We start from the raw sequence: 27,500 nt of genomic DNA, 5'->3' as shown, positions 1-27,500 counted from the left end.
ACTTTGTTGAGCTCAAAATAAATACCAAATGTTCAAGTCTCTTATGAGGTTAATGTTAGCTAACTAGCTAGCGCCGTTGCTAACGCTAAACTGGCGTTCGCTGTTGCTAACGCTAAACTGGCGATCGCTGTTGCTAACGCTAACTAACTGACACAAACGGTTTATTTGAGTAGCAGCAAGTGAACTGATGTTATCAGAATTAAGGCTTATGTCAGCTAATGTGTTGTCTCTGGGTTAGTTTTAATCAGCCATTGTAGCTGTTAGCCAGCTTCCAGTTACGTAAAACTAACTATCAGGCAAGCTTGTAATTTATGTTAGCTGTATGAAGCTTCATAGGGGAGGGGGAGTCATGACTCATTGTGCGTCCGTCTCGCGCTCACACGTTAGGCTCGTTCGATCCCCGTTTCGGCTCGTCTGGAAAGTAGACGAGAGTAGCCGAGTGCAGTCGGGGGAGTGACGAAAAAGCCCGACTGAAGCCGGACAGCTCCGAGTTGGCTCGACTTGCATGTGCCTTAGGAAGTAGCGTCTTTGTTGCGGATGCAGTTCGTTTTCTAGTTTTACTTTGAAGGCCCATTAGAAACATATTCGTAGGAGAGTCACACATGCTACAACCGATTAGAAGCAGCACACAACACAAAGAGGAGTAAACACTTTAAAAGCGAGGGGCATTTTTAAAACAAGAAACGAGATATATCCCCATTCCCTATACATCTTTATCTTTCTTGTTACTTTACTAGAAAACCTACTTTTAAGTGATAAAAAATGATTTACAAATCCAAATAAAGGAGGTTTAGTATTTCTCCCTTCACATAACGAAGATGATCGGCCTAAATAAAGTTAAAGAAGGTCAAAGATAAGATCCCTTATTATTATTGCAGAGATGGATATGATGAACTTTATCATGATGTGTAACATCATACTACTTGTTGTAGTTTTGGTCTGGCTTTGCGAAACTACATGTAAAATACAATTCCCAGACCATTTAGAACACTGGAAATAAGCCTATGATTTAATATTTTTTTCTTCTAAACGGTTAGTAGGCACCTGCCTTTCCCTATGTATAAACCATGCTCATATACTCACTCTCTTAGAGTAACTTATATATGTACTCTACTAAGAGACCAGTCTGGATTTTTCTTCAATCTTCATGTCTACATTACTTAATGGAAATGCTCTCAATGAAAATATTTTCAGGGGGAATTTGGTAGAAATGTTGTCAGTATTTTATAGAATAAAACCAAAATGTTCATTTTACTCAAACATAGGGCTATAAATAGTAAAAAGCGAGACATTAATATGTGAAGTGGTCAGATGATTAACTACATTTTGTTGTCTATTTAATTTATACCTGAATATAAACCAAAAGTGATTCCACACATTAAAGATGGGGATTTTACTATTGTCATCATCTAAACACTTTCTTGAAAAGTATACAAAATATGATATATTCTATCTTTGGCTAGATGCTATATTTATTCTGAATAGTTTGAACCCACCCACTGTAACATATTGTTTTCTCTCTTGTTTTTTCTCTCATTTAACGGAACATGAATCCAGCCAGAAGATTTTTTATCGGTAAGTAGAATTATTGTAAGTGAACATGACAACAGACCACAACACATCTGGGCATAATATAGAAAATATTGTTCTTTATCTCAAAACATTTTATTTAAAATGAATCAAGCAAAAGTAATTTATTTAAAACATTTTAACACCCTGGAACACTCTGAATCTTGAATGAGTCTTTGACAACCCTGAATAGTACTTTGAACTAAAATGAGCTGTGGGTTTGTTTTTCGTATGTGAACTAAAACTCTCCTTCTCTCCCTCCCTCCACTGCTCCTGCTCCATGTCTCCAACTGCAGATCACATCCCGTCGTTGACTACTGACTGTAAGTTCACACACACATGAATTGCATAATAAGAAAGTTAAGAAGTTTCATTGTGTCTTTAAAACATTCTTTGGCCTTTTTAAATGCTGTCATAATACCATAGGTAGCTGCAGTAACATGCAGTGTTTCCCACTAATGCATCAGACTATGTCTCCAACTGCAGATCACATCCCGTCGTTGACTACTGACTGTAAGTTCACACACACATGAATTTTGGTATTTACAATTAAACTGATATATTATTGATTTACGGTTTAGAATTACTTATTACTGCAACCTACCTATTTACTAAGTAAAAAGTAGCTGCAGTAACCGGCATACACTGTATAGTATTTAAGGGAGGAAAATATGAGACAGTAAAATATATTAGTAAATAAATGACAAACCAAAACTGAACACAGTTTGGATTGAAATTAGCTGTGAGCTGCTGTGTTTCAGCAATGAAAGTAAAATCTCTTTTGTCTCCCTCTGTCTTGTCTCTCCTTGCAGCGTCCTCCTAGCTGCAGTCTATCACTGTTGGTGACACTGTGGCAGCTGTGCAGTAAGTTCACCTGTGGAATGTAATGTTTGTCTGAATCAATGGTCTGCCTTGAAGATGTCTGTTATAATATGGCACTTATACAACCTCTGTTGTGATTAGTCAATCATGGCATTTTTAGGTCAGTTATTTCTAGCTGTGTGTGTGGCAGAGAGCTGCCCAAACAAAGAGATTAGCTCACAGCCAACCAGTCACACACACACACACACACACACACACACACACACACACACACACACACACACACACACACACACACACACACACACACACACACACAGTGAAGCTTGTAAGTGAGCCCCAGCACTTCTGCTCTCAATACACCGGCCAGGTTAATTATGTGAGCCATGCACGGGATATCCGTGATCCTCAAGTACCTCTCTACACCATTGACATAGTTGGTCGCATTATCAGTTGTGATGGCAACGTTCAAGCAAAGACATTTGCAAAAAAGAATGCCCATAACCGGTTTGAATATTAAGGGCTGTCTAATATTCGTTCGCATATTGATTTATTTTTTACTTTATAATATTGTTAATTCATAATTATGAAACGATGATTTACAAAACAGTAATATACAGCGGGTGAAATAAGTACTAAACAAGCTTCAACAAGCTTTTTTTTCAGCAATGGAGTCTTGCTTGGTGAGCTCACATACAGGCCATGGCAGTGGAGTGCATTACTTACTGTTTTCTTTGAGACAACAGTACCTGCTAATTGAAGCTCTCCACAAGTGGTCCTTGGCTCTTGGACAACTCTATAAAAAATACTTGAAACCAACTCAATCTCTTAATCAATATACTAAGTGTGAGTGAATGACTAAGGTAGACATATATTCTTATGCTAACTCAAGAAGACAAACTATAATTGGGTCGTTCAGCCCCATTGGAAATGAGAATTTGGATCAATAAGCAGGGGAAAAAAAATAGCATGATTTGACGATTAGTTTACTACAGGCAAAATTCGACCAATCAGATTCGATTTTGTACATTTTTAGTGGAGGACAGCCCTACTACTCATATGAACCTGATGAATGGTTTACACTTTAGATTAGGGGGATGAAGAAAGGTTTGTAAAAGACTGATTCATAATTTACCAATTAATTGTTAATGAGCATTTCATGATTTTCTTTATAAAAGACTTGCAACACAATTGTGATATGTTAACATAGCACTTATTTATCATCTAGAAATATACACTCACCGGCTACTTTATTAGGTACACCTGTTCAATTGCTTATAAAAACAAAAAGCTAATCAGCCAATCACATGTCCGCAACTCAATGCATTTAGACGTGGTGAAGCTGAAACAGAGCATCAGAAAGGGGATTTTAAGTGAATTTTAAAGTGGCTTGATGGTGCAAGGCAGGATGGATCCATGCTTTCATGTTGTTTACGCCAAATTCTGACCCTGCCATCTGATTTTCGCAACTGTTATGTTGAGAAATGTCAAGAATAAAGACGAATACTCCAAAATGCTATTGGAGTTAGTGGGGCATTAATGTATTTTCAGCATACTACAATTGACGTTCATGTATTGGGACATCCTTAATCTTTTTGTGGCGTACTAAATAGTAGGGAAGTATGGGGATTGGAACACAGGGTGTGTGTTTATAAATGAACATGGTAATCTCGCAAAGCAAATATGAATTAATGAACGGGGGGTGGGGGGATATGATTACACAATGATGTTGATAAAAACCTGATCAATCGTATAAGACTTGGTTAATTCTTGGGACAGCCCTTAACATGTGTATAGAGCTATAATCATGAAAGAAAAGATGAAAAAAAATACCTTTTTAATAGTATTTATTTTAAAAAGTTTTCTCTGAAATGTCTAATATCATTTTCCATTTTGTCTTGCAGGTGTGCTGCTGCTGCTGCTCTCCCTCTCCTCTATCTCTCAGTTCTATCTCTCCTGTCCATCTACTCCTCACCACTACATACTGGAATTATCTATCTATCCTATCAAATCTACTATATCTATCTTTTTGTTGGAAGCTCTATCTTGCTATCCCATCTACCCAGCTTTACCTCCATTATTCTATCTTTTTGTTGGCTTCAAAAGAACAAAATATTTTTGGAATTGAATATCACAACCCACTTTTTTGGAATTGAATATCACAACCCACTTTTTTGGAATTGAATATCACAACCCACTGTTTTGGAATTGAATATCACAACCCACTGTTGGAATTGAATATCACAACCCACTGTTGGAATTGAATATCATAACCCACTGTTTTGGAATACCATTTTCAGAAAGCTTTTGTGAATATAACATAAACTCCTGTGTTCTAGATTAATCAATCTGTGGATCTTTGAGTCTCTCAGGTTGCAACTTCTCTCTCCTCATACTTGGTTGTGTATTATACATTATTGGAAGATAATACACAAGAGATTACTGGACTGAAAATCCATATTTTATACTAGTACACTATTGTTCCTGAACTTCCTGCTGTGAAACGAAAGTTTGTCCCCAAGGGTTTGTTTTGATTGCAGCTATCTTCACACTTGACTGCACGTTAACTATTATCTGTTATTGTTTACTAGACTAGTGTAACTGTACTTCTGCTAAAAATACAAGACATACATCATATTTAAATCCCTGATTTGCATATAATTCTACCTCATTGACTATAGACCTATTTACATTGTTTGAATCGGTATACAAGCTTTGCTTTTTTGAACATTAATATACTGTGATAAATAAACCAGCTGTATTGAGAAATTGGTTGCTTTGAGTCTGAATACTAAACCAAAACTTGAACGGTTTACAGGATTTAACATTGATATTTTGTTTATTAAATTGGTTGTGTACAATAAAAGTCAAACGGTAAAATCAGTGGGTTTTGAACACAACAACAATGCCAAAGAAGAGTAAGAATTCCAGAGCTGTAAGCCATCGCTGGAAGAAGTCGGGTGAGATTCACAGTGCAACAATTGAAGGAGCCGAATGTGTTGGTCTTCAGAGCAGTGATGGAGAGAGGCCTGCAGCAACTCAACCTCAACAGTGTGATGCTCCATGTGAACTACAGGTAGCTGATGCTGATGCTGAGAGGAGGCGTATCATTGATAAGCAGTGTGTAGCAGAGCAATCTAATGCTAACCAGGTAAACCACACGGGTCAGAGCCACATGCCGTCTGTACCAAGAGCAGGTCTATCCTATGCTGACGCTTTGAAGAGAGGACGTTACACTGATGACCAGCCTGGTGGAGCAGCTCCTCATGCAGACTGGGTGAACCTGGGAGATCAACCATCTGAACAGCACGTCCAAGCATCCCGCAGCCAGGCTTCCCATAAATACGGCCAATACAGGAACAAGCAGTGCACCTGTAACTCACTCACATTTTTAGCATTCCTTCACGAGAATGAAAACGTCACCACAGCAGATCTCAATAATGTTTTGGATAAAGGTAACGTGATGTATAAAGCTGCCAGGAAAAGGTTCCCTACACACATACATTTGGCTACTGATGAGCTCCCTGATACTGTGCCAGCACGCAGATGTGTAAGTGATGTGGACATGACAATCTTTAGTAGGTATGGTACATTAGCAGGTCCACCACCTGGCGCTGTAGACAGCTTTCTGGATCTAGAGTCAGGACTGAGCTGCTTGTTATCGGATGTGCAGTATGCACTGCTGTTGATGACATCGTTATGTATTGCAGTTTTCAGAACCAGGTCAGGCAGATATGGTTTCTTTGACCCACATTCCAGATCATCCAAAGGTTTGCCCCGACTCCTGGGTTCCTACACGCCTGGTACTGCTGTCATGCTGACGTTCACTCATCTCAGTGATATGATCGACCGCCTCCTGCAGTATCACAGAATGCTGGGCACACAATCCAACTGTACATATGAGCTGAAGCCTGTTGAGTTTCACAACATGACCATGGCCATCCAGAACAATGCTGTAAGAGAGACAGAGAGACCGTCTACCACTCACACTGCTGCTGTTTCAACTGCTCTGTTGGAGGTTGCTCTTCAAAATGAGGCTGCAGAGGTAACTACTGAAGTATCTGAAAACATAGTAAAGGGGCTGTCCACTCCTATGGAAACCGAACCAGAACCATCAAGTAGATTCAGCTTGAATTCTGTCACCACACATGGTGCTCCTCAAAGTGATTCACACGAAAATGTCCCATTGATGAATCCTATTGCCAGTGAAAATGCCGTGCCAGTTATCTCCTGTGAACTTAGTAAACGGCAAAGGAGAAAATGTCACAAAGTGAACATGACCAACCAGAACAATGCTATAAAAGAGACGGAGACTCCTCCTTCAGCTCACAATGCTGCTGTTTCACCTGCTCTGTTTAACGGGGTTCCAGAGGCAAACACTGATACCATTGATGTCGCTGTTAACATTGTAGATGAGGTATCTGCTCATATGGAAACTGATCGAGAACCTTCAGCGGTTGATTCTGTCATATATGATGCTCCTCACAGTGAATCAAACGCACCTGCTTCATTGTCATGTGATAATGCCTTACCTGACTTATCGAAATATAATAAACAACAAAGAAAAAAATTTAAGAGGAGACAATTGCTCTCTGAAAAGCCATCACAAAGAAATGAGAATCAAAAGAGGAAAGAAAAAGCAAAGTATGCTTTAAATAAAACATTTAGTGTAAAGAAAAAATCTTACTCAAGCAGGAAATATTCAAATGATGAATTTAGAAAAGCAAAACAAGAGAACTTTAACAACCGATATCGTAACAATCAAAATACTGTCTTCAGGCAGAGACGAAAAGAGTATCTTTCCAACAGATATAAAAATAATGTTGATTTTCAGCAAAGGAAAAAGCAGTACATCACCAACCGATACAGAGACTGTGCGGACTTCAGGCTAAGACAGCGATCTTTCATCACTAAACGTTATGCACGTGATCAAGCATTCAGGCTAAGACACAGAGAGCTAATGAGACAATTAATGCGAGACAGGTATAATAATAACCTTGCATTTAAGAGTATGCATAACATGAGGTGTGCCACAAAAATAAGAAGGAAATACAGACGGATAAATAGACAAACATGTGAGAGTGATGACCCTTTAATCAAAGAAGCTATATCTGTTTTCAGATCCCATATAAAGGTCGGCCCAAGTTTTGTGTGCACCGTCTGTCATAAATCTTCATTTCCAAACCAAGTAAAGCAATGTACAAGGTCAAAATATGTAAAGAAGCCAGATGTGGCTGCAGCATGCTTGACAGGAAAGTATGTCCATGTTTGTGGTGATGAATGCAGAAATGAACAGTGTAAGATGCCTGATGAGAGGAAGACAGAATGGATTTGTCACACCTGCCATAATCATCTTAAAAATGGAGCCATGCCACCCCTCGCTATAGCTAACAACTTGGAGCTAGCTGATATACCTCCTGAACTGTCTGATCTCAACATACTGGAGAGACATCTCATTGCTAAATGCATTACGTTTGCTAAAATCATTCCTCTCCCAAAAGGGGCTCAGAAATCTATTAGGGGTAATGTAGTGTGTGTGCCATCTGAGGTACAGGAGACAGTCAACGCTCTGCCCAGACTGAGAGGTGAATCGCAGGTTTTGAGGGTCAAACTGAAGAGACGTTTGTGTTACAAAGGTCACCAGCTCTTCCAGACTGTAAACTGGTCTAAACTAGTGCAGGCGCTGCATAAACTAAAAGAAATTCACCCACAGTATGACGACATAACTATCAGAGAGGAGGCGGAGTTATGCGACCCAACACTTCCTGATGATGATGATGATGATGATGATGTAACAATGGAGGATGATGATTACGATGAGGATGATATGATGGAAATTGACGTGTGTGAAAGCATTGCACTGTGTGAGGAAGTAAGGGAAAATGAGCAACAGAACACTGACGTGCTGCGTTGTGATGGAAATGAACCAGAGCAGACTGATGATACAGAACTTGAAGGTGACATGCCTAATGGTGGTCTGGCTTTAGAATCCTGCCTTCAGCCATGTGATGTTTCAGAGGAGATAATGTGTTTCAGTGAAGGTATCTACTCTGTTGCCCCTGCAGAAAGAAACAGTCCAGTCGGTTTCTTTAGAACACCTAAACTTGAGGCCATAGCTTTTCCTGCTCAGTTCCCAACGGGTCAAAACACACTGGATGAGAAGAGACCAATTAAAATATCTCCCAGCAGTTATTTTAAAACCAGGCTTTTCGGTGTTGATGGTCGTTTCGCCACGGATACAAATTATCTGTTTTTTGCCCAATTTGTGACAGAGATACACTTGGCCACTTCCAGCATGCAGATTCAGTTACGTAAAGGGAAGCCTTTCACCAGAGATGGACGGAGAATAACCTCAGGAATGTTACAAGACAGGCGCGAGGTTGAAAGACTGGTGCGAAATAAAGATGCAATCAGATTTATGCAGCCGCTACGTGGAACCCCGAGTTACTGGGAAAAAACAACCAGAGATTTATTCTCCATTATTCGTCAATTAGGTTCTCCTACATTCTTTTGCACATTTTCTGCAGCTGAAATGCGTTGGCCTGAGGTGATAGAGGCAATAAAAGCTCAGCAGGGTGAGGAAGTCAATTTTGATGAGCTAGACTGGGGGACCAAATGCAATATTTTGAGAAGTAATCCGGTCACAGTCCTAAGATTATTTGACAAACGTGTTGAGGCCCTATTCAGAGATTTAATCTTGTCTCCTGCGCAACCACTGGGGAAAGTCGTGGACTATTTTTGGAGGCTGGAATTTCAAAATAGAGGAAGCCCTCACATACACGGACTCTTATGGGTAGAAGGTGCACCTGTGTTTGAGGAAGATGATGATTTGACTGTGTGTAATTTTGTGTCCAAATACATAACAGCTCAGCTCCCTGACCCACATAAACAACCTGATCTTTACAAAAAAGTCACAGAAGTACAAATGCACAGCAAAAACCACTCAAGGACATGTTTCAGAAGTTCCAACTCTGGCTGCCGTTTTGGATTTCCCAAGCCCCCTTCAGGAGAGACAATGATAACAAGACCTGGGGAAGATGATGGTTTAGCAGAACTGGAATTAGCAAAGAGAACGCTCGCTCCACTGACCATGCTGCTGAATGAGCCTGAAGCTGCTTCCCTAACTTTACATCAGCTCCTAGCTAAATGTAACTTAACACTGAGTGAGTACGAGCTATGCCTCAACAGAATAAACAAATCGAGTGCGTTGATACTGAAGCGTGATCCAAAGGACTGCTGGGTAAATGGATACAACCCGTGTCTACTCGAAGCTTGGGACGCTAACATGGACGTGCAGTACGTACTCAATTATTTCAGTTTGATACACTACATCTGCACATATATATGCAAAAGTGAGAACTCTGTAAGTGAGTATCTAAAAACCCTGATTCAGAACTCAAACAAAGACCATGTCAATGAGTGTGATGAAATGAGAGAAATCATGCAGGCCTATTCCAAAAAGAGAGAAGTCAGTGCTCAGGAGTGTGTGACTCGAGCATGCGGTATTAGCATGAAGAAATGTTCACGTGGAGTCACGTTCATTCCCACAGACAACAACCCAGTGAAAATGAGCCGCTCCCTGTCAAGCCTGCAAAACACAACATCAGAAAGTGATAACGTGTGGATGACGTCTCTGACAGACAAATACAAATCCAGACCTGAAACACCAGAGTTTGAGGAGATGTGTCTGGCTGATTTTGTATCCAAAAGCAGGATTGTTTATGGCCAACAGACAAAAGGTAAATGCGCTTTGCCCCTGCTGAATGACATGGGATTTGTTCAAATGAGGAAAAACGAAAAGCCTGCTATCATCAGATTTTACCGCGCGTCACAGGAGAAAAAACCTGAGCAGTTTTATGCCACATTACTAAAACTGTACATTCCTCACCGGTCAGACCACGAACTGAAGAGAACAACATACGAGTCCTTCTACAAATCTGGCCGTGTTTTGCTACCCGGCTCACAGTGTCCTGAGATGGCCAGAATCATTGTCAAACGAAACAGAGACAACTATGAAAAACACAGTGAAGTAATAGAGCAAGCAGTCGAGGAATTTGAACAGAACAGAGGTGTGATTGATGAATGGTGTAATCTGGCCCCAGAATCTGAAGCTGTCAGGTTGGAGTGTATTGAGGAACTACAAGCGAGAGAGCCAGACCATGACAATGTGCAGGAGAATGTGCCAGAATACAGTAATCAGGCTGATGCTGCTACAGAGGCCAGAGCCATCCGAGAGCCCCCTGCTATAGACCCAATGCTGTTACGCCAAATGTATCAGAATCTGAACCAGAAACAGGCCTGTGTATTCTATGCAGTTAGAGAATGGTGCATTAACCGTGTCAGTGGCCTCAATCCAGAGCCTTTTTTCTTGTACATAAATGGAGGAGCTGGAACAGGAAAGTCACATCTCATCAAGTGCATATTTTCCGAGGCGTCTAAGATACTGTGCAAGCTGCCGAGACATGCTGAGGAGGCTGACATATCAAACCCCACCGTCCTTTTGACTGCGTTCACTGGCACTGCTGCCTTTAACATCTCAGGTTCAACACTGCACTCTCTCCTCAAGCTGCCCAGAAGCCTCAGACCCCCATTTCAAGGACTTGGCAACAAACTGGATGAAGTTAGATCAGACCTTTTAAATGCTGAGATCCTTGTTATCGATGAAGTGTCGATGATTTCAAAGTCCCTTTTTGCCTATGTGGATGCCAGATTGAAACAGATCAAAGGAAGCAAGAGACCATTTGGAGGGATGTCAGTGTTAGCAGTTGGAGATTTTCATCAGCTCCCACCGGTGCGACAGTCCAAGACCCTCTGTGTGTTTGAGCCTTCTGAGATTGACCTGTGGAAGGAAAACTTTCAGATGATCACTCTGACTGAGATCATGCGTCAGAAAGATGATGTTGCCTTCGCAGAGATGTTGAACAGGATCCGTGTGAAAGGAAAGGCAGACAAGTTATCTGAAGCAGACAGAGCTTTGCTGTCACAGACCATCACTGAACCAGAGCTTTGTCCAAATGATGTCCTGCATATTTTTGCTACTAATAAACAAGTAGATGGACACAACTCTGCAATATTAACTCTGCTCCATTCTCATATCACCACCATTGATGCAGATGACTTCAAGAAAGACCCACATAGTGGACAAATGGCACGACAGACCAAACCATTTAAAGGAGGCAATAATGAGTTACCAGACACTCTAAATGTTGCTGAAGGTGCTCGTGTCATGCTCACTAGAAACATCGATGTGTCTCAAGGATTGGTGAATGGATCTTTTGCTACACTAGGCAGGATAGTAACCTCTGATCTATCTGGGTTTTCACACGTCACTATGCTTGGGCTCAAGATGGATGATGAAACAGCTGGGATGAATTACCGTAACAGAGCATCAGGAGGACCTGAAAATCTGGTGTACATAGACAGAGCCGAGGACAATCTGAAGCAGAAAGGAGTGGTACGCAGACAGTTTCCTGTTCGACTTGCCTTTGCATGTACGATACACAAGGTCCAAGGCATGACGAAGACATCAGCTGTGGTATCACTGAAGCGCATTTTTGAACCAGGCATGGCGTACGTAGCGATCAGCAGAGTCACCTCTCTCCGTGGACTTCACATGCTGGACCTGGACGAGAGTAAAATATATGCCAACCCAGAAATCACTGAAGCCCTTCAGACCATGAGAGAAGTCAGCTTCGATGATATGATGCCTCTTCTGCATATGAAACAAACACCGGACAGACCTGGCAGCCTAACTATCGTTCACCACAACACAGAGGGACTGCCATCTCATGTGAATGACATCAAGAGCCATCACGAACTGTGTCTCTCAGACATTTTGTGTCTCACGGAAACGCACCTACATGGCTCCTTTGTTGCAGAGAGTCTACAATTGGAGGGTTACAATCTGTTCAAGCGCAACAGACACCTGTCCTACACAAACTTTCCACAAATGGCCAGCAGACATGGTGGTGGAGTTGCTGTTTATGTGAGAAACCACATTCAAGTAAGTGAAAAACAGTATGTACATAATGTAACTGACCTGGAGTTTGTGGCATTGAAGGTTGAAGCGCCAGTGAGTGCATTGCTTGCAGCTGTTTACAGACCTCCAGACTACAGCATGAGATCATTTCTGTCGAACCTGGGAAGCCTTTTGGACTCGTTGGAGATCCTGGATATTCACCCCATCATTGTCTGTGGCGATTTCAATGAGAATCTCCTGTCCAACGCAAGTAAGCCAATATTTGAGCTGTTTCAGTCTAGGGGATACGCGCAACTCATCACTGCTGCAACAACAGAGAAGAACACACTGCTGGATCTGATCTTCATCTCTCAGCCACAGCGTTGTCTCCATTCTGGGATAATGAAGACATATTACAGTTACCACAATCCTGTGTTCTGTGTAATCTCCTCCAACAGTTCTTAAATAAGTCAGCAGGATTTTGAGGAGATGTAGATAAAAGTTTTTTTGTGTTGGAATCAAAGGGAGAATATAAGGATGACTACGACAGGTAACAAACAGTAAATGTACAGAGATTTAAACTACAAATACAGTCCACATTTATCCAGAGCAGGGGGTCATCTGTGCAGCCAGGCTTCAAAACCTTGCCAGGCTGTCCCAGTCGCTTTGAGGCTGGGAGGGAGGGAGGGTGGACCAGATGATCCCCTGCTCAAAACTTGATTTGACTGCTGCAATGTGATGGAGAAAATAAGAGCTGCGAGGTGTTTCACACATGGTTTTTCTTTTGGTACATAGCATAAGTATTTGTAACATTCACGCTTTCTGTTCCAGTAACTCCATTAAGTCTTTGACAGGTAGGAAGTGTGAAACCCCACACTTCCTACCCATACGCCCTCTGGCAGGGAGGGTGGCAGAGGGTGTATGGGTCACCTGGCGACACATGCCAGCTGTGGCCTCGGCTCCTTCAAAGACCGTGAGGTTCGGCACACACCCCAGCCGACCACAGACCAGCTGCAGCAGCATCAGTTTAACAGTCAAGGAAAGGACCAGGACAGACCATTCACTGCTGAACCACACAGAGACAGTTCTACTCCCTCTTTGTCAAAATGTTCTCCAAAGCAGTGGATGAGATAACACCTGCCGGCCTTTACCTCACCTTCTCTCTGAGACACTGCTCATCAAAGCCACAGACTGGATGCTGCTGCACCGTCTGACCTGTCAAACAGCAGCAGACCCACCATGTTGGATCAGATGCATCGCTGCTAGACCACACAGAGACATGTGTCCTTCCCTCTGCCAGTACCGATGTTTCTCCACAACAGAGCGCAAGGTATTGGGAATTTTCTTAAATATTTTGGTTTATTAGTTGTGATGTCACAGTTGTTGCTTGACTTTAAAGTTACAGCTCAGAGTTTAATAGTATCATTTTTCTTCATCAGGTCTTGCTCTGCTGTGATGCCTCCACTTCCCAGTGGAGACGGTCGGAACAGACTGATCCTCCAGATCATCTCTCTGTATGAAACAGCGCAGGACTGAATGTGTTCTACCCTGCAGCAGTTTTAAAGGTATTTTAATATTATCCCATGGTCTTGGTGAATATTGGATTATTGCCGTCATGTTTCCCATTGACTTCTGGCTTTAAACTCGATGCCAGTCTTTGTTTCATGCAAATAGACCCAGTATAACCGGATATACAATGATCTAAAGTTGATACAAAACTATTTTATTTTCTTCCGGTAGGTGAAGTTTTTTTCACAGCCTTCGGTTTAATAACTAACTTTTCTTTAATTCATAACAGCTTCATCCTCCAACCTCCAGATCACCATCTGAGCACAGATAGGTTCAGTAGAGTAACTACTGCAGATCTTTTGGCAAGTGATGAGGTGAAGTGCTGCAGGGAAACACAGCGGCACATCAGTCATCAGGGAGTCGTCACTTTCAAAGTGACAGTCCTCCCAGGTGCAGCATCAACAAGTGGAAAAGGTGATTAGACCTGATAAAACAATGGCACCTGTTTGTGTATGCTGTTTGAAAGAACAACTTCAGAACGAGAGTACTCAAGTTTTTCACTGTTTTTCTTTTTAGGGCCTCTCCTCCTCCGTGTCCTCCCACCAAACAAATGACTGGAAGCAGCTACAGACATGTCCTACAGCCCTTTACCTCCTCTTTGTTTTGTTTTGTGCCTACAATGGCCAGAGTTAATAAACATTTTTACTGATTACTAATCTCTTCCTTTTGTGATCAATTTAGTGTTCTGTATATTTATTTCACATGTACGCAGTGGGGCAAGGGGAACAAAGTTGGAATGGGGCAAACACTCTGCTCTATTAAGGCCTATTTCACACATTAAAAATGTTTAAATATTCAACATCATTCCTATAGGAGTTCAACAAATCACTACCATTCATACTTAAGACTATTTCTTACTTTTCCACATCTTCATACTCCTTTAGCTGATTCATATACATTCTAGCCTTCAATGTAGTTCAGCTCCAAGTCTATTCAATTACTATTTCACAGTTTTAAGTTTTTATCCATATCTTTCAACTTCTTCATAATTTCAGCAAGAAATGATATTCAAACCTCTATATATTCAACTTTTCAACTCCTTTTAAACTTATTTTACACAATTATGACCTTTATAAACTTCAACAACTTTATAAACCTTTATAGACCTTTTTCAAATCTTCATACTCAGCTATCCAGTTTAGCGTAAGCTGTTTCAGCATTCACACGCATTTTCAGCAGGAAATGCATTTTCTAGTTAAGCCTATTATCAGCTCCACAAAACTCTCTCTGTATTTCTCAGTATGGCAGCGTTTACAAACTGGTTGTATCTGGAAAAATAAAGGTTAAAGACCTACTTCACTGGTGGAAATATGAAGGTGTATTGAACTCGGAGATCCTATGTAGTTATAAATGTGAATTTAAAAAAAAATTGTTTCATCCTTGCCTGAGAAAAGGCAGAAAGAGTGTTTTATGGTCTCACTGTCTAACCCTACAGTTTCCTTCTTGTGACATCACAGTAAGGGTTAGGATTAACAGGACAGCTGGGCCAAGGGAAGACTGAGGGGAGAAAAACCTCATTCATTATATTACAATAGCGATTCTATAATGATAGAACGCCGGTTCTTTATGGGTGAAGTATTCCTTTAAAGAAATAAAATTAAAATAACATTGTACAGACCTTGAGTTAAGCTTCCTTAGACTCTCATCCAGGTCCCTGAGAGCTCCTAACAGAAACCTCCATCTGTTGAGCCCCACCAGAGTGCTGTTGTGGATGGTTGGGTCCAGGATGAAGAGGGGGTACAGCTCTGCACAGTCCCGCAGAGAGGCCTCTAGAGCTGGGTTATCATGCAGGCGAAGGCCCTTACGGAACCAGTGGATGCACGACTGAGACATGGTGCCTGGGAAAATATGGCAAGGCAAAGCAAGGCAAGTTTATTTTCTAAAGCACATTTCTTCGGACACAAGGCCATTCAAGGTGCTTTACAGAAGCAAGAATAAAATACATCAAGTATAGAGCACACATATTAAAAAAGGTGAATGAAAAAAATGAATAGAAATAAAGCATAAAATAATTAAAACATTTAAAAAAAATAAAATTTAAACGGAAACAGAAAAGTCTTCAGACCCGATTTAAAACCCGATATGGACATATTAAAATCAGTTCTTTATTTAGCTGATATATCAAATCAAATACTGCACTTGTCACAGTACTTTACGGTATTTTTTTAAAGAAGAAAAATAACAATATATATATATATATAGGTGAAGTTACTAAGATAGTATGTGCAACTGACATGCTCATGTTATATGTCCCCTATGCCCGGTCTGAGCTTGGTAAAACCGCTTTTAGCCACAGTGCCCCTGACTCCTGGAACAGCCTACAACATACAATTAAAATAAATACACTCATAACTGTTAACCAATTTAAAATTATTATTTTGAATCAGCCCCTCTACACTTGTAACTGTTTTAATTAGGCTATTGTCTCTTTCATTCAAATGATCTGAATGTTTAAATTGTTGTTGTCTCTGTGTGTGTGTGTGTGTGTGTGTGTGTGTGTGTGTGTGTGTGTGTGTGTGTGTGTGTGTGTGTGTGTGTGTGTGTGTGTGTGTGTGTGTGTGTGTGTGTGTGTGTGTGTGTGTGTGTGTGTGTGTAAACTTGTTATGTATTCTCATTGTACATTGTGTATCTGTACAAACTCTACTTCATTGTAAAAGAGGGTCATCACCCCTCAATTGATCTTTCGAGGTTAAATAAAGGAAAATTAATGAAAATATGAGCAGAAATGTGCAGAGCGCAAGTCAATGTAAGTATGTTAGCACCATCCTGGACAACTATTTGACTCTTGACGCCAAAACAGTGACTCCAAATCTACCTTATTTCTTCTCATGCTGCTTTTCTAGACACTCAAGACCAACAAAAAAGTGTGAAACAACCACCCAGATATTTTTTTAAAACAACAATATACACAAACAACTACAGACATTAGTAGAACAATTCACAAATTATGTTTTTGAATACATTTTCTTGTAGGCCTATTTACTGATTTTATATAGTTTTCCTTGTATTAGCTGATGCCTTTATATTATTGAAATACAGTTGATCTTATGCTTTCTTTACAACTCAAAGTCCTTAATGTTTCTGCTCAATTGTACTATTTGTATCGATTATATGTTTGTTTATGTCTAGTTTACTGGTGACGCTTGTAATGCATGTAATTTCATCGTTGTAAAGCATTTCGAGCTGCATCTCTTGTAGGGAAGGAGCTATCGAGGCTATACAGATAAAGTTTGCTTCAACTCAAATAGCCTACACGTCCATAAACATAGATTTGCACACACACACATCGACACAGCGTGAAAGAGTTAGGCCTACTACATGCATGACGATTCAACATATCTGCAGCGACAATTTAAGCCTACCTTAATTTTGCGTTAATACAATTTTAGATCCTCTCATTTGCTGCAGCTTTTCAACTAAATTAGTGTTTGGTAACGTAACGAGGACGTTGTTTCTGTTATACAAAACAGGAAACTGTGCGACGTCACAACCGAATCAGCCAATCACAAGACGACCTGGTAAAGCCACATACATGCAGTACACTAGTTTGACCGCCAGATGTCGCTATAGTGCATTGAAAAGATACATATATACATATACAGGAAGTTAATGGTTATAACTATTCAACTAAATAACCCTACGATAGATATCTTACTAACATTTTCTTATATGAGAGAGCATTAGTTAGTTTATTAGTTTCCTAATGTATATGCTACGCTTTGCACTGCCCGTTTTTTTCAGTTGTAAACCGGGCATATCTGAACGTTAGCTTACGTGACATGGGCTATTAACGTTTTGTGTAGGTTATTGAATGACAACTTGCTCGATATGTTCTCGTTCGTCTTAAATATGTCTAAAACAACAACAATATACACGCTTAAGTGCCGTTTTCTGCCTGTATTCACCGCCCAAAACAGCAGCATATACACACCGTCACCGCCCTCGCTAAAGACATGGGGTTTTGCCTCTCTCGTCTTCGCCAGCTCATCGTAGCTCGCCGTGATCGTATAGTGGTTAGTACTCTGCGTTGTGGCCGCAGCAACCCCGGTTCGAATCCGGGTCACGGCATTGCGAGACAATGTCACGGCAGATGGGCTGATTTTTGGATTATACGCTGCTTGTGTTTTACTTTACGATAACAATGGGATTGAACCACTTTGTAACGATATTTTGGGATTTCAATGAAGGAAAATATAAGTGTGTAAAAAGAACATATGGTATTGCTTATCTACTTTTTACTTACTTTCTATTGTATTTTATACATACTGTTTTATATTGTACAAAACAATCCTTTGCATCACTTAGTATTTAGAATGTATCTAATATATTGTTTTTATCTTATTATAGCCTACTCTATCTACTACTGCATCGGTATGGTGTACAGATATGCAAGTGTTGATACATAATTGATATGATGAAAATTAGAAATTAGTCTCTCTTGAGTTTGAGTTTTGATTTTGATTTCTGACCTGTTAATATTGTTTTAAGGAGTGGGGTGGGATTCAACAAGTTTTTACTTCTCCCCCTTTTCAAATATGTTGTGGCATTTTTATAGAGTGCTTGGCGGCTTTATCAGTGCAGGAGTCACTAGGGCTGACTCCTGTTGATGCATTTTTATTATTGTATTGTTGTTGCATATTTGAAATAAATTATTCATTCATTCATTCATTCATTCATTCATTCACTCTATATATATATTTATCGTTCCTACTGCACCGTGGGTCAGAGATAAACGCCATTTCCATTCTGATGTGACGTCTGTCTTGCATATCAGAGCTGACAATAAAAAAACGTTGACTTGTTTTACTTTGCTTATGACTGCAATATACTCTACTACTCTACTGTATAACACCTCACATACAGTATATGGCATGTTTGAGTCTGTTTATGTTTAGTTTAGTTTAGTTTAGTTTAGTTTCAGTTTATTTCGATCACACAGATTCACAACATTATAGGCCTACATGTTAATGTTGACATCGCTTGTAACTTTTAATTTACAGTCGTAAATATCAAACAAACTGAAATCTTAAATAATGTATTCCTTCAGCTGTTGGGTGGTTAAACAAACGCATTTTATCTCTTAAACAAAGTGGATTATTATATTGCCACGATGTCTCCCGTATTTTCTTGTGTTTTTATTTATGATGATGTGTTTGTTGTATGACACTGTTTATACTACTGAATGCAGAACAAATGCCCCCTCCTCCTCGCGGACAGTTAAGATTTATCAAATCAAATCAAATCAAATCAATTGGCCAGTAAATGTCAGTGTTGGTGAAGCAGCTTTGTTTTAGCGTCGCTTTGCAAACTAGCCTACAAATGAGGTTAATGGTGGAAGTGGAATATGTTTACTGCAGCGTTATGATTAAACCCGGATATAATGTTTAATTATCAGATTCATGTATACGTTATAGAGAATTCTATAGTAAATTCAATATTTTAATTTTTAATTTTTTTACTATGGAAAAGGGGTAGGATTAAATAAGTGTATACTTCTTCCTGCTCCTTTTCAGGCATATCTCAGCAATACAGATAATTTGTTTGTTTTCTTTTTTTCTTTTTTTTTGTGAAAACATAATTTTTGTTTATTGTATTTCTATGCTTTTCATTTTGTTTTGTATGTTTGATATGTCTGAAATAAATTGAATCAAAAATTATTCAAGTCCCAAAGTAGACCTACAACGTAACTGAAGTTCTTATTATAATTCCACATAATTGTACTTACCATAAAGCGCCAACAGAGGGCGATGTAGTCAAGGAAACCTGAATACTATACTGTTACCTGGTAGTCTTTCAGAACCCAATTATGACAGACACACTGTACCGATGCGTGGGGTCGAACTTGCCCTCACCAGCTCATCGTAGCTCGCCGTGATCGTATAGTGGTTAGTACTCTGCGTTGTGGCCGCAGCAACCCCGGTTCGAATCCGGGTCACGGCATTGCGATACAATGTCACGGCAGATGGGCTGAATTTTCTAACACAATTCGTGATTAAGCTCTGATACTATATAAAAGTAGTATATAGGCTATGTGCAATTTAAGAAGATGTCTTTATCCTACTAGCCTACACAACACAGTACATATAGGCCATAACATGGAAATCATCTTGAACCAATAGCAACAGACCAAAAGTACATCCATCGATCTTCCTCCCTCATTTAACATGAAGCTTTGTATGACTTTTACCATTTAAACTCTCGTCATGTTAGTCCACACACACACACACACACACACAGAGAGAGAGAGAGAGAGAGAGAGAGAGAGAGAGAGAGAGAGAGAGAGAGAGAGAGAGACAGAGAGAGACAGAGAGAGAGAGTTCAGTATTACCTGTCTATATCGTAGAGAGTGTGTGAGACCTTGTAGAGGACCGTGACTCCGTGCTGCCTAGCAAGTGACGTCAGTTCAGTCCCAAAGTACAACGAAAATTATAGTTTGTGTTACTTTTACTTATAAAAAGACAATAATAAAGCAATTTTATTCTAATTTATTCAATTTATTTCACACTGTACCGATGCGTGGGGTCGCTCCTTGTCCCACCGGCTCATCGTAGCTCGCCGTGATCGTATAGTGGTTAGTACTCTGCGTTGTGGCCGCAGCAACCCCGGTTCGAATCCGGGTCACGGCATTGCGAGACAATGTCACGGCAGATGGGCTGAATTTTCCAACACTCTTATTTGTGTGTAATCTCTATACTATCTATTTCAAAGGATCCAGCCTTTATCCTACTAGCCTACACAATGTATAACACAGTAACATGGAAATCATCTTGAACCACACACACACACACACACACACACACACACACACAGCAATAAAATAACAGGCTACTTGTGTGTTAATGTGCATTATCACACAAGTAGGCCTACATAAATCAAATCAAATCAGTTTTATTTGTATAGCCCAAAATCACAAATACATTTGTCTCAGTGGGCTTTACATTCCATACAATATGATACAATATGACACCCTGCCCTTACACCCTTAGCTCGGCTGAGAAAAAAACTCCCAGTGAAAAACCCTTTACCGGGATTAAAAAAAAAAAATTAAGAAATCTCAGGGAGAGTCGACAGAGTAAGGGATCCCTCTCCCAGGACGGACATACTGCAATAGATGTCATACATCAATCTTCCCCCTACATTTACCATGATGCTTTTTTTATGATTTATAGCATCTAATCTCCCATATTATGTTTGTCCACACACACACACACACACACACACACACACACACACAAACACACACACACACACACACACACACACACACACACACACACACACACACACACACACACACACACACACACACACACACACACAGATGTAAACTATCTTGAACCAATAGCAATACATTAACAGGCCTATGTGTAAATGTGCATTATAAATCCATCTTCCCCCTACATTTAACAATGTTTATGATTTTTACAATTTAAACTCTCATGTGATGTTAGTACACACATGCACACACACACACACACACACACACACACACACACACACACACACACACACACACACACACACACACACACACACACACACACACACACACACACACACAAGAAAATTCACAATTCAAGTCCAAAAGTACAACGAAAATTGTTTTTACTATAATTCCACATAATTGTACTTACCATAAAGCGCCAACAGAGGGCGATGTAGTCAAGGAAACCTGAATACTATACTGTTACCTGGTAGTCTTTCAAAACCCAATTATGACAGACACACTGTACCGATGCGTGGGGTCGCGCCTTCTCCCATCAGCTCATCGTAGCTCGCCGTGATCGTATAGTGGTTAGTACTCTGCGTTGTGGCCGCAGCAACCCCGGTTCGAATCCGGGTCACGGCATTGCGAGACAATGTCACGGCAGATGGGTTGAATTTTCTAACACTCCTATTTGTGTGTAAACTCTATACTATCTATTTCAAAGGATCCTGCCTTTATCCTACTAGCCTACACACACACACACACACACACACACACACACACACACACACACACACACACACACACAGCAATAAAATAACAGGCTACTTGGGTGTTAATGTGCATTATCACAGTACATCAATCTTCCCCCTACATTTACCATGATGCTTTTTTTATGATTTTTAGCATCTAATCTCCCATATTATGTTTGTCCCCACACACACACACACACACACACACACACACACACACACACACAGATGTAAACTATCTTGAACCAATAGCAATACAATAACAGGCCCATGTAAATGTGCATTATAAATCCATCTTCCCCCTACATTTAAGAATGTTTATGATTTTAAACTCTCATGTGATGTTAGTACACACATGCACACACACACACACACACACACACACACACACACACACACACACACACACACACACACACACACACACACACACAAGAAAATTCACTATTCAAGTCCCAAAGTACAACTTAACTGAAGTTTATATTTTAATTCCTCATGATTGTACTTACCATAAAGCGCCAACAGAGGGCGATGTAGTCAAGGGAACGTGAATACTATACTGTTACCTGGTAGTCTTTCAAAACCCAATTATGACAGACACACTGTAGCCTAGCGATGCGTGGGGTCGCGCCTTCCCCCACCAGCTCATCGTAGCTCGCCGTGATCGTATAGTGGTTAGTACTCTGCGTTGTGGCCGCAGCAACCCCGGTTCGAATCCGGGTCACGGCATTGCGAGACAATGTCACGGCAGATGAGCTGAATTTTCTAACACGCTATATGTGTGTATGGTGTAAACTCTAACAGTAGGCAATGTGAAAAGATGATGCATTTATCCTACTAGCCTACACAATACAACACAATAAATATAGGCTATAACATGTAAACCTACTTGAACCAATAGCAATACAATTATAGGCTTATGTAAATAGGCCTAGTATAACAAAAGTAGGCCTACATCCATCTTCCTTCTACATTTACCAATAGGCTTTGTATGATTTTTACCATTTAATCTCTCGTGTTATGAGAAACACACACAGAAGTAAATTCAGGATTTTAAAAAAGCAACAAAAATGAAGTTTTTATTTTAATTTCCACTTCCCTGTACTTACCATAAGACGCCACCAGAGGGCGACGTAGTCAAGGGAACGTGAATACTAAACCGTTATTAACAGGTAATTTATTGGGATGTTAAAAGGTTAGTGTGACAGCTCTGCTCTCACACAGATATAAGTACAATAATATGTGTGTGTGTGTGTGTGTGTGTGTGTGTGTGTGTGTGTGTGTGTGTGTGTGTGTGTGTGTGTGTTTTTTTTGTGAAATTTAAGGCCCAAACAGTGTAGGCTACAAATCAAAATTCAGCCCATCTGCCGTGACATTGTCTCGCAATGCCGTGACCCGGATTCGAACCGGGGTTGCTGCGGCCACAACGCAGAGTACTAACCACTATACGATCACGGCGAGCTACGATGAGCTGGTGGGGGCTTGGACGACCCCACGCAGTGTTACAGTGTGTGTGTGTGTGTGTGTGTGTGTGTGTGTGTGTGTGTGTGTGTGTGTGTGTGTGTGTGTGTGTGTGTGTGTGTGTGTGTGTGTGTGTGTGTGTGTGTGTGATTGCTACTTTGGATGTGTCTGTATGTTCCACTTTGACTTATTTATTGTCTTATTTTACCCTTGGTTTGAGGCCTAAACCACAGTACTCTAATGAACAAGTTAAAACAGTTCAAAATGTCATCAGAAGCTCTGCAGTGGTTTACATCTTACCTGGAGGGGAGAGAGCAATGTGTCAGGGTCAATGGGGTCAGGTCCCATCTGCGTACCAGCAGCATGGGAGTACCGCAAGGGTCTGTACTTGGTCCACTGTTGTTTTCTATGTATATCAATGACCTACCAAACTGCTGCCCGGGGTCCAACTGTCAAATGTATGCTGATGACACTGTTATCCATGTGTCCAGTAAAACACCCAGCTTAGCAGGTGAGCACCTGACACAAGCATTACTCAGCATCTCCAAATGGCTTGAGCTGTCTCAGTTGACCATTAATGTGAAGAAAACCGTCTCTATGTGCTTCTCCATCCGTAATAGACCTGTCACCGATGTTTTTGAGGTACGGATCAAAAATGAATTAATTGAATCAGTAAATGAAGTAAAATATCTGGGCATCATCCTGGATAAGAATTTAAAATTTGTTACGCAGGTTAAGTATGTTGCAAAGAAGGTCAAACTAAATCTAAACTGTTTCCGTTTCATAAGAAGGGACTTGTCATGTAAAACGGCCAAATTATTTATGCACGCTATGATTTTTTCTCATTTGTCATACTGTATCACATCATGGTCACAAACTTCTTCTACCACATTAAAACCTATCTTTTCAATATACAAACAGACAATAAAAGTCATGGACCGGAAACCCATGAGATGGCATCACTGTGGCATTCTAAAAAAACACAACCTTCTCACCTTTGATAACTTTATTAATTTCAGTAATCTTAAATTGTTTTTCAAGTGTGTAAATAACCATGTGTCACCACTGTTGTCTGAATTGGCCATCAGACGTCAGAGCTCTCGTCGGGCAAATACACGAGCCTCCATCAATGGTGATTGTCTTGTTCCAATGCACAAGACATCTTTCGGTCAGTCTGTTTTCTCTGCAAAGGGGGCAAAACTGTGGAACCTCTTGCCCACTAGTCTAAGACTAATGGCAACACTTTTAACAGAGAACTTAAACAACGGCTCAAATCAAATCAACAGTGCTCACTCAAATAATTTACAACTGGTTTATTGTTTGATCATGCTGCCTTTGTTTTACTCTACGTAGCCTATATATATTGACTCATTATATTGCTGCTCTGTACTCTATTGTATTCTGCATTTTTACTCTTTTAATTATCAGTTTTTTATCAGTATTTGATCTTGTTTCTGTTTTGTTTAGTTTATTTTGTTGTTTTTAAAAAGCCTCCTGTGGACAGGTGTTGTAAACTAGCATTTATGCTAACACACTGTAAACAATGCATCTGGTTCGTCCAATGACATTGTCATGTCCATGTCCAAATAAAATCTACTAACTAACTACTGCAATTTTTTTTTTAAACTGTTGCTTTGTGTTTTAAAGGTGCAGTGTGTAATATGACATCATCAAGAAAGTTCTACAAAGTTCTAGAATGCAACGCTCCCTGGGTAACCCCAACCCTTTCGAATAATAACAGAAGCTACAGTGGCCTTCAAGGACAAGAACAATTCTACATTTTAAACAATGCACCTGATGACATTCCAACTATGACACTTTCAAGATGGCGGCACTAGGCCTTGGTCCAAAATATGCAGAAATATGGACATATATGAGACTCTTTCTAAGGGAAAAATAAATAATTCAAAAAAAAAATTTCAGCTATTATGCACTAAATTAAATGTTCTTATGGATATTATAATTACTTTCTACAAAATCTGCTAGGAAATAAAACCCAAAACTACACACTGCAGGTGTAATGTCTTTGAGAACTGCCTCGCGACCCTTTGGTCTCCAGCTAACACTCCAAGTCAAGTCAGGTCAAGTCAACTTTATTTATACAACACATTTATAACAGCCGAGGCGAAACCAAAACAGTACAGTAAAAAAAGTCAAATACATTACATCCAAAACATCAAATAAACACATGGACACATAAAAGCAAAACACTAAATTAAACCTGCAGTGTGTAGAATTTTGGGTTTTATTTCCTAGCAGATTTTGTAGAAAGTAATTATAATATCCATAAGTACATTTAATTTAGTGCATAATAGCTGAAAAACATTTTTAGAATTATTATTTTTTCCCTTAGAAAGGGTCTCATATACTGTATGTCCATATTTCTGCATATTTTGGATCAAGGCCTAGTGCCGCCATCTTGAAAGTGTCATAGTTGGAATGTCATCAGGTGCATTGTTTAAAATTTAGAATTGTTCTTGTCCTTGAAGGCCACTGTAGCTTCTGTTATTATTCGAAAGGGTTGGGGTTACCCAGGGAGCGTTGCATTCTAGAACTTTGTAGAACTTTCTTGATGATGTCATATTACACACTGCAGCTTTAAATGAGTATTATTAGGCTACAGCTATATGACAGATAATTGGTTAAATTGTATTTACTCTGTCTTACTCTTCACAATATGCATTTATATTAAACTATTGTATTTATCTTCTGTTTTTAATTCTGAATGTACCAATATTAAACCTTCATGCTGACCTCCTGCTTTTTCCAATTTCTAATGCCAGTAAAATAATTTTGTGCAAAAATGTTTTTTATTCTGGATCTATTTGTACTATTAGACATGGCAGAAAGTTGGCTATCATTGTATTTACCCTGTCTTACTCTTCTGTGTGTGTGTGTGTGTGTGTGTGTGTGTGTGTGTGTGTGTGTGTGTGTGTGTGTGTGTGTGTGTGTGTGTGTGTGTGTGTGTGTGTGTGTGTGTGTGTGCGCGCGTGTGTGTGCGTGAGCGCGCGTGGATATACCTCCGCCCTTCCGTGCCCATTCGCCCACCAGCTCATCGTAGCTCGCCGTGATCGTATAGTGGTTAGTACTCTGCGTTGTGGCCGCAGCAACCCCGGTTCGAATCCGGGTCACGGCATTGCGAGACAATGTCACGGCAGATGGGCTGAATTTTGGGTTATACGCTATTTGTGCAGTAGAGTCAAGTGAATAAAAATACTCCAAATAAATGTTAAAACGTAGGATAAGGTGTGAAACCACATGTAAAATTAAGGGTAAGTGCATATGAAATAGAAGACATAGCCTATCGATGTGCAATGTACATGTAGCCTACAGATAAAGTCAAATGTATTTCTATAGCACATTTAAAAACAGCATCAGTTGACCAAAGTGCTGCACAAGATACAATACAAAACAACAGATAAGATACATGGGAATATAAATAAAACACGTGGGAGTGACAAAAGCTCAACTTGTGTTAAAGGTGCAGTGTGTAATATGACATCATCAAAAATGTTCTACAAAGTTCTAGAATGCAACGCTCCCTGGGTAACCCCACCCCTTTAGAATAATAACAGAAGCTACAGTGGCCTTCAAGGACAAGAACAATTCTAAATTTTAAACAATGCACCTGATGACATTCCAACTATGACACTTTCAAGATGGCGGCACTAGGCCTTGGTCCAAAATATGCAGAAATATGGACATATATGAGACCCTTTCTAAGGGAAAAAAATAATAATAAAAAAAAAATATTTCAGCTATTATGCACTAAATTAAATGTACTTGTGGATATTATAATTACTTTCTACAAAATCTGCTAGGAAATAAAACCCAAAATTCTACACACTGCAGGTTTAAAGGCCAATGCAAAAATACAGATTATAGGTGCAGTAGGTTATAGCAAGCAATGTTAAATACACTTTAACATGGCTTGTAACCTATAATATTGCCTAATAAAGTAAAGGTCTGTATCCAAAATCTTTTCTGTAAATACTTTGGACTCTAATGTGTTAACAATAAAATACAGATTTGAACTCTGGCTTCATCCAACATCAATGATCAAATTCCTTCGTGATTTTCTCTACTTATGACATCTATTGCAGCATGTCCGTCCTGGGAGAGGGATCCCTTAACTCTGTCGACTCTCCCTGAGATTTCTTCA

General features: G+C 39.9%; 1 protein-coding gene and 1 long non-coding RNA gene across 2 annotated transcripts in view; one reads left to right on the top strand and one right to left on the bottom strand.

Annotated features, from left to right (window-relative positions):
- cry5 (cryptochrome circadian regulator 5) overlaps positions 1–17,376 on the bottom strand; it is a 40,756-nt gene extending 23,380 nt beyond the window's left edge. Inside the window, exons 1-2 of the mRNA XM_080031943.1 lie at positions 17,281–17,376; positions 15,537–15,756 (exon numbers count right to left, since the gene is read on the bottom strand). Coding sequence (XP_079888069.1) covers positions 15,537–15,751 — 215 coding nt within the window. The 5' untranslated portion in view covers positions 15,752–15,756; positions 17,281–17,376. The remainder of the gene's footprint in view (positions 1–15,536; positions 15,757–17,280) is intronic.
- The window catches only part of LOC307254011, a 268,838-nt gene that overhangs the window by 13,210 nt on the left and 228,128 nt on the right, over positions 1–27,500 (top strand). The gene's annotated exons all lie outside the window — the stretch shown is intronic.

This window comes from Ammodytes marinus, assembly GCF_949987685.1.
Source record: "Ammodytes marinus genome assembly, chromosome: 1".
Taxonomy (NCBI): Eukaryota; Metazoa; Chordata; class Actinopteri; order Uranoscopiformes; family Ammodytidae; genus Ammodytes; species Ammodytes marinus.
The sequence above is the reverse complement of the archived record's forward strand: the minus strand, read 5'-3'. Positions and strand labels throughout refer to the sequence as shown.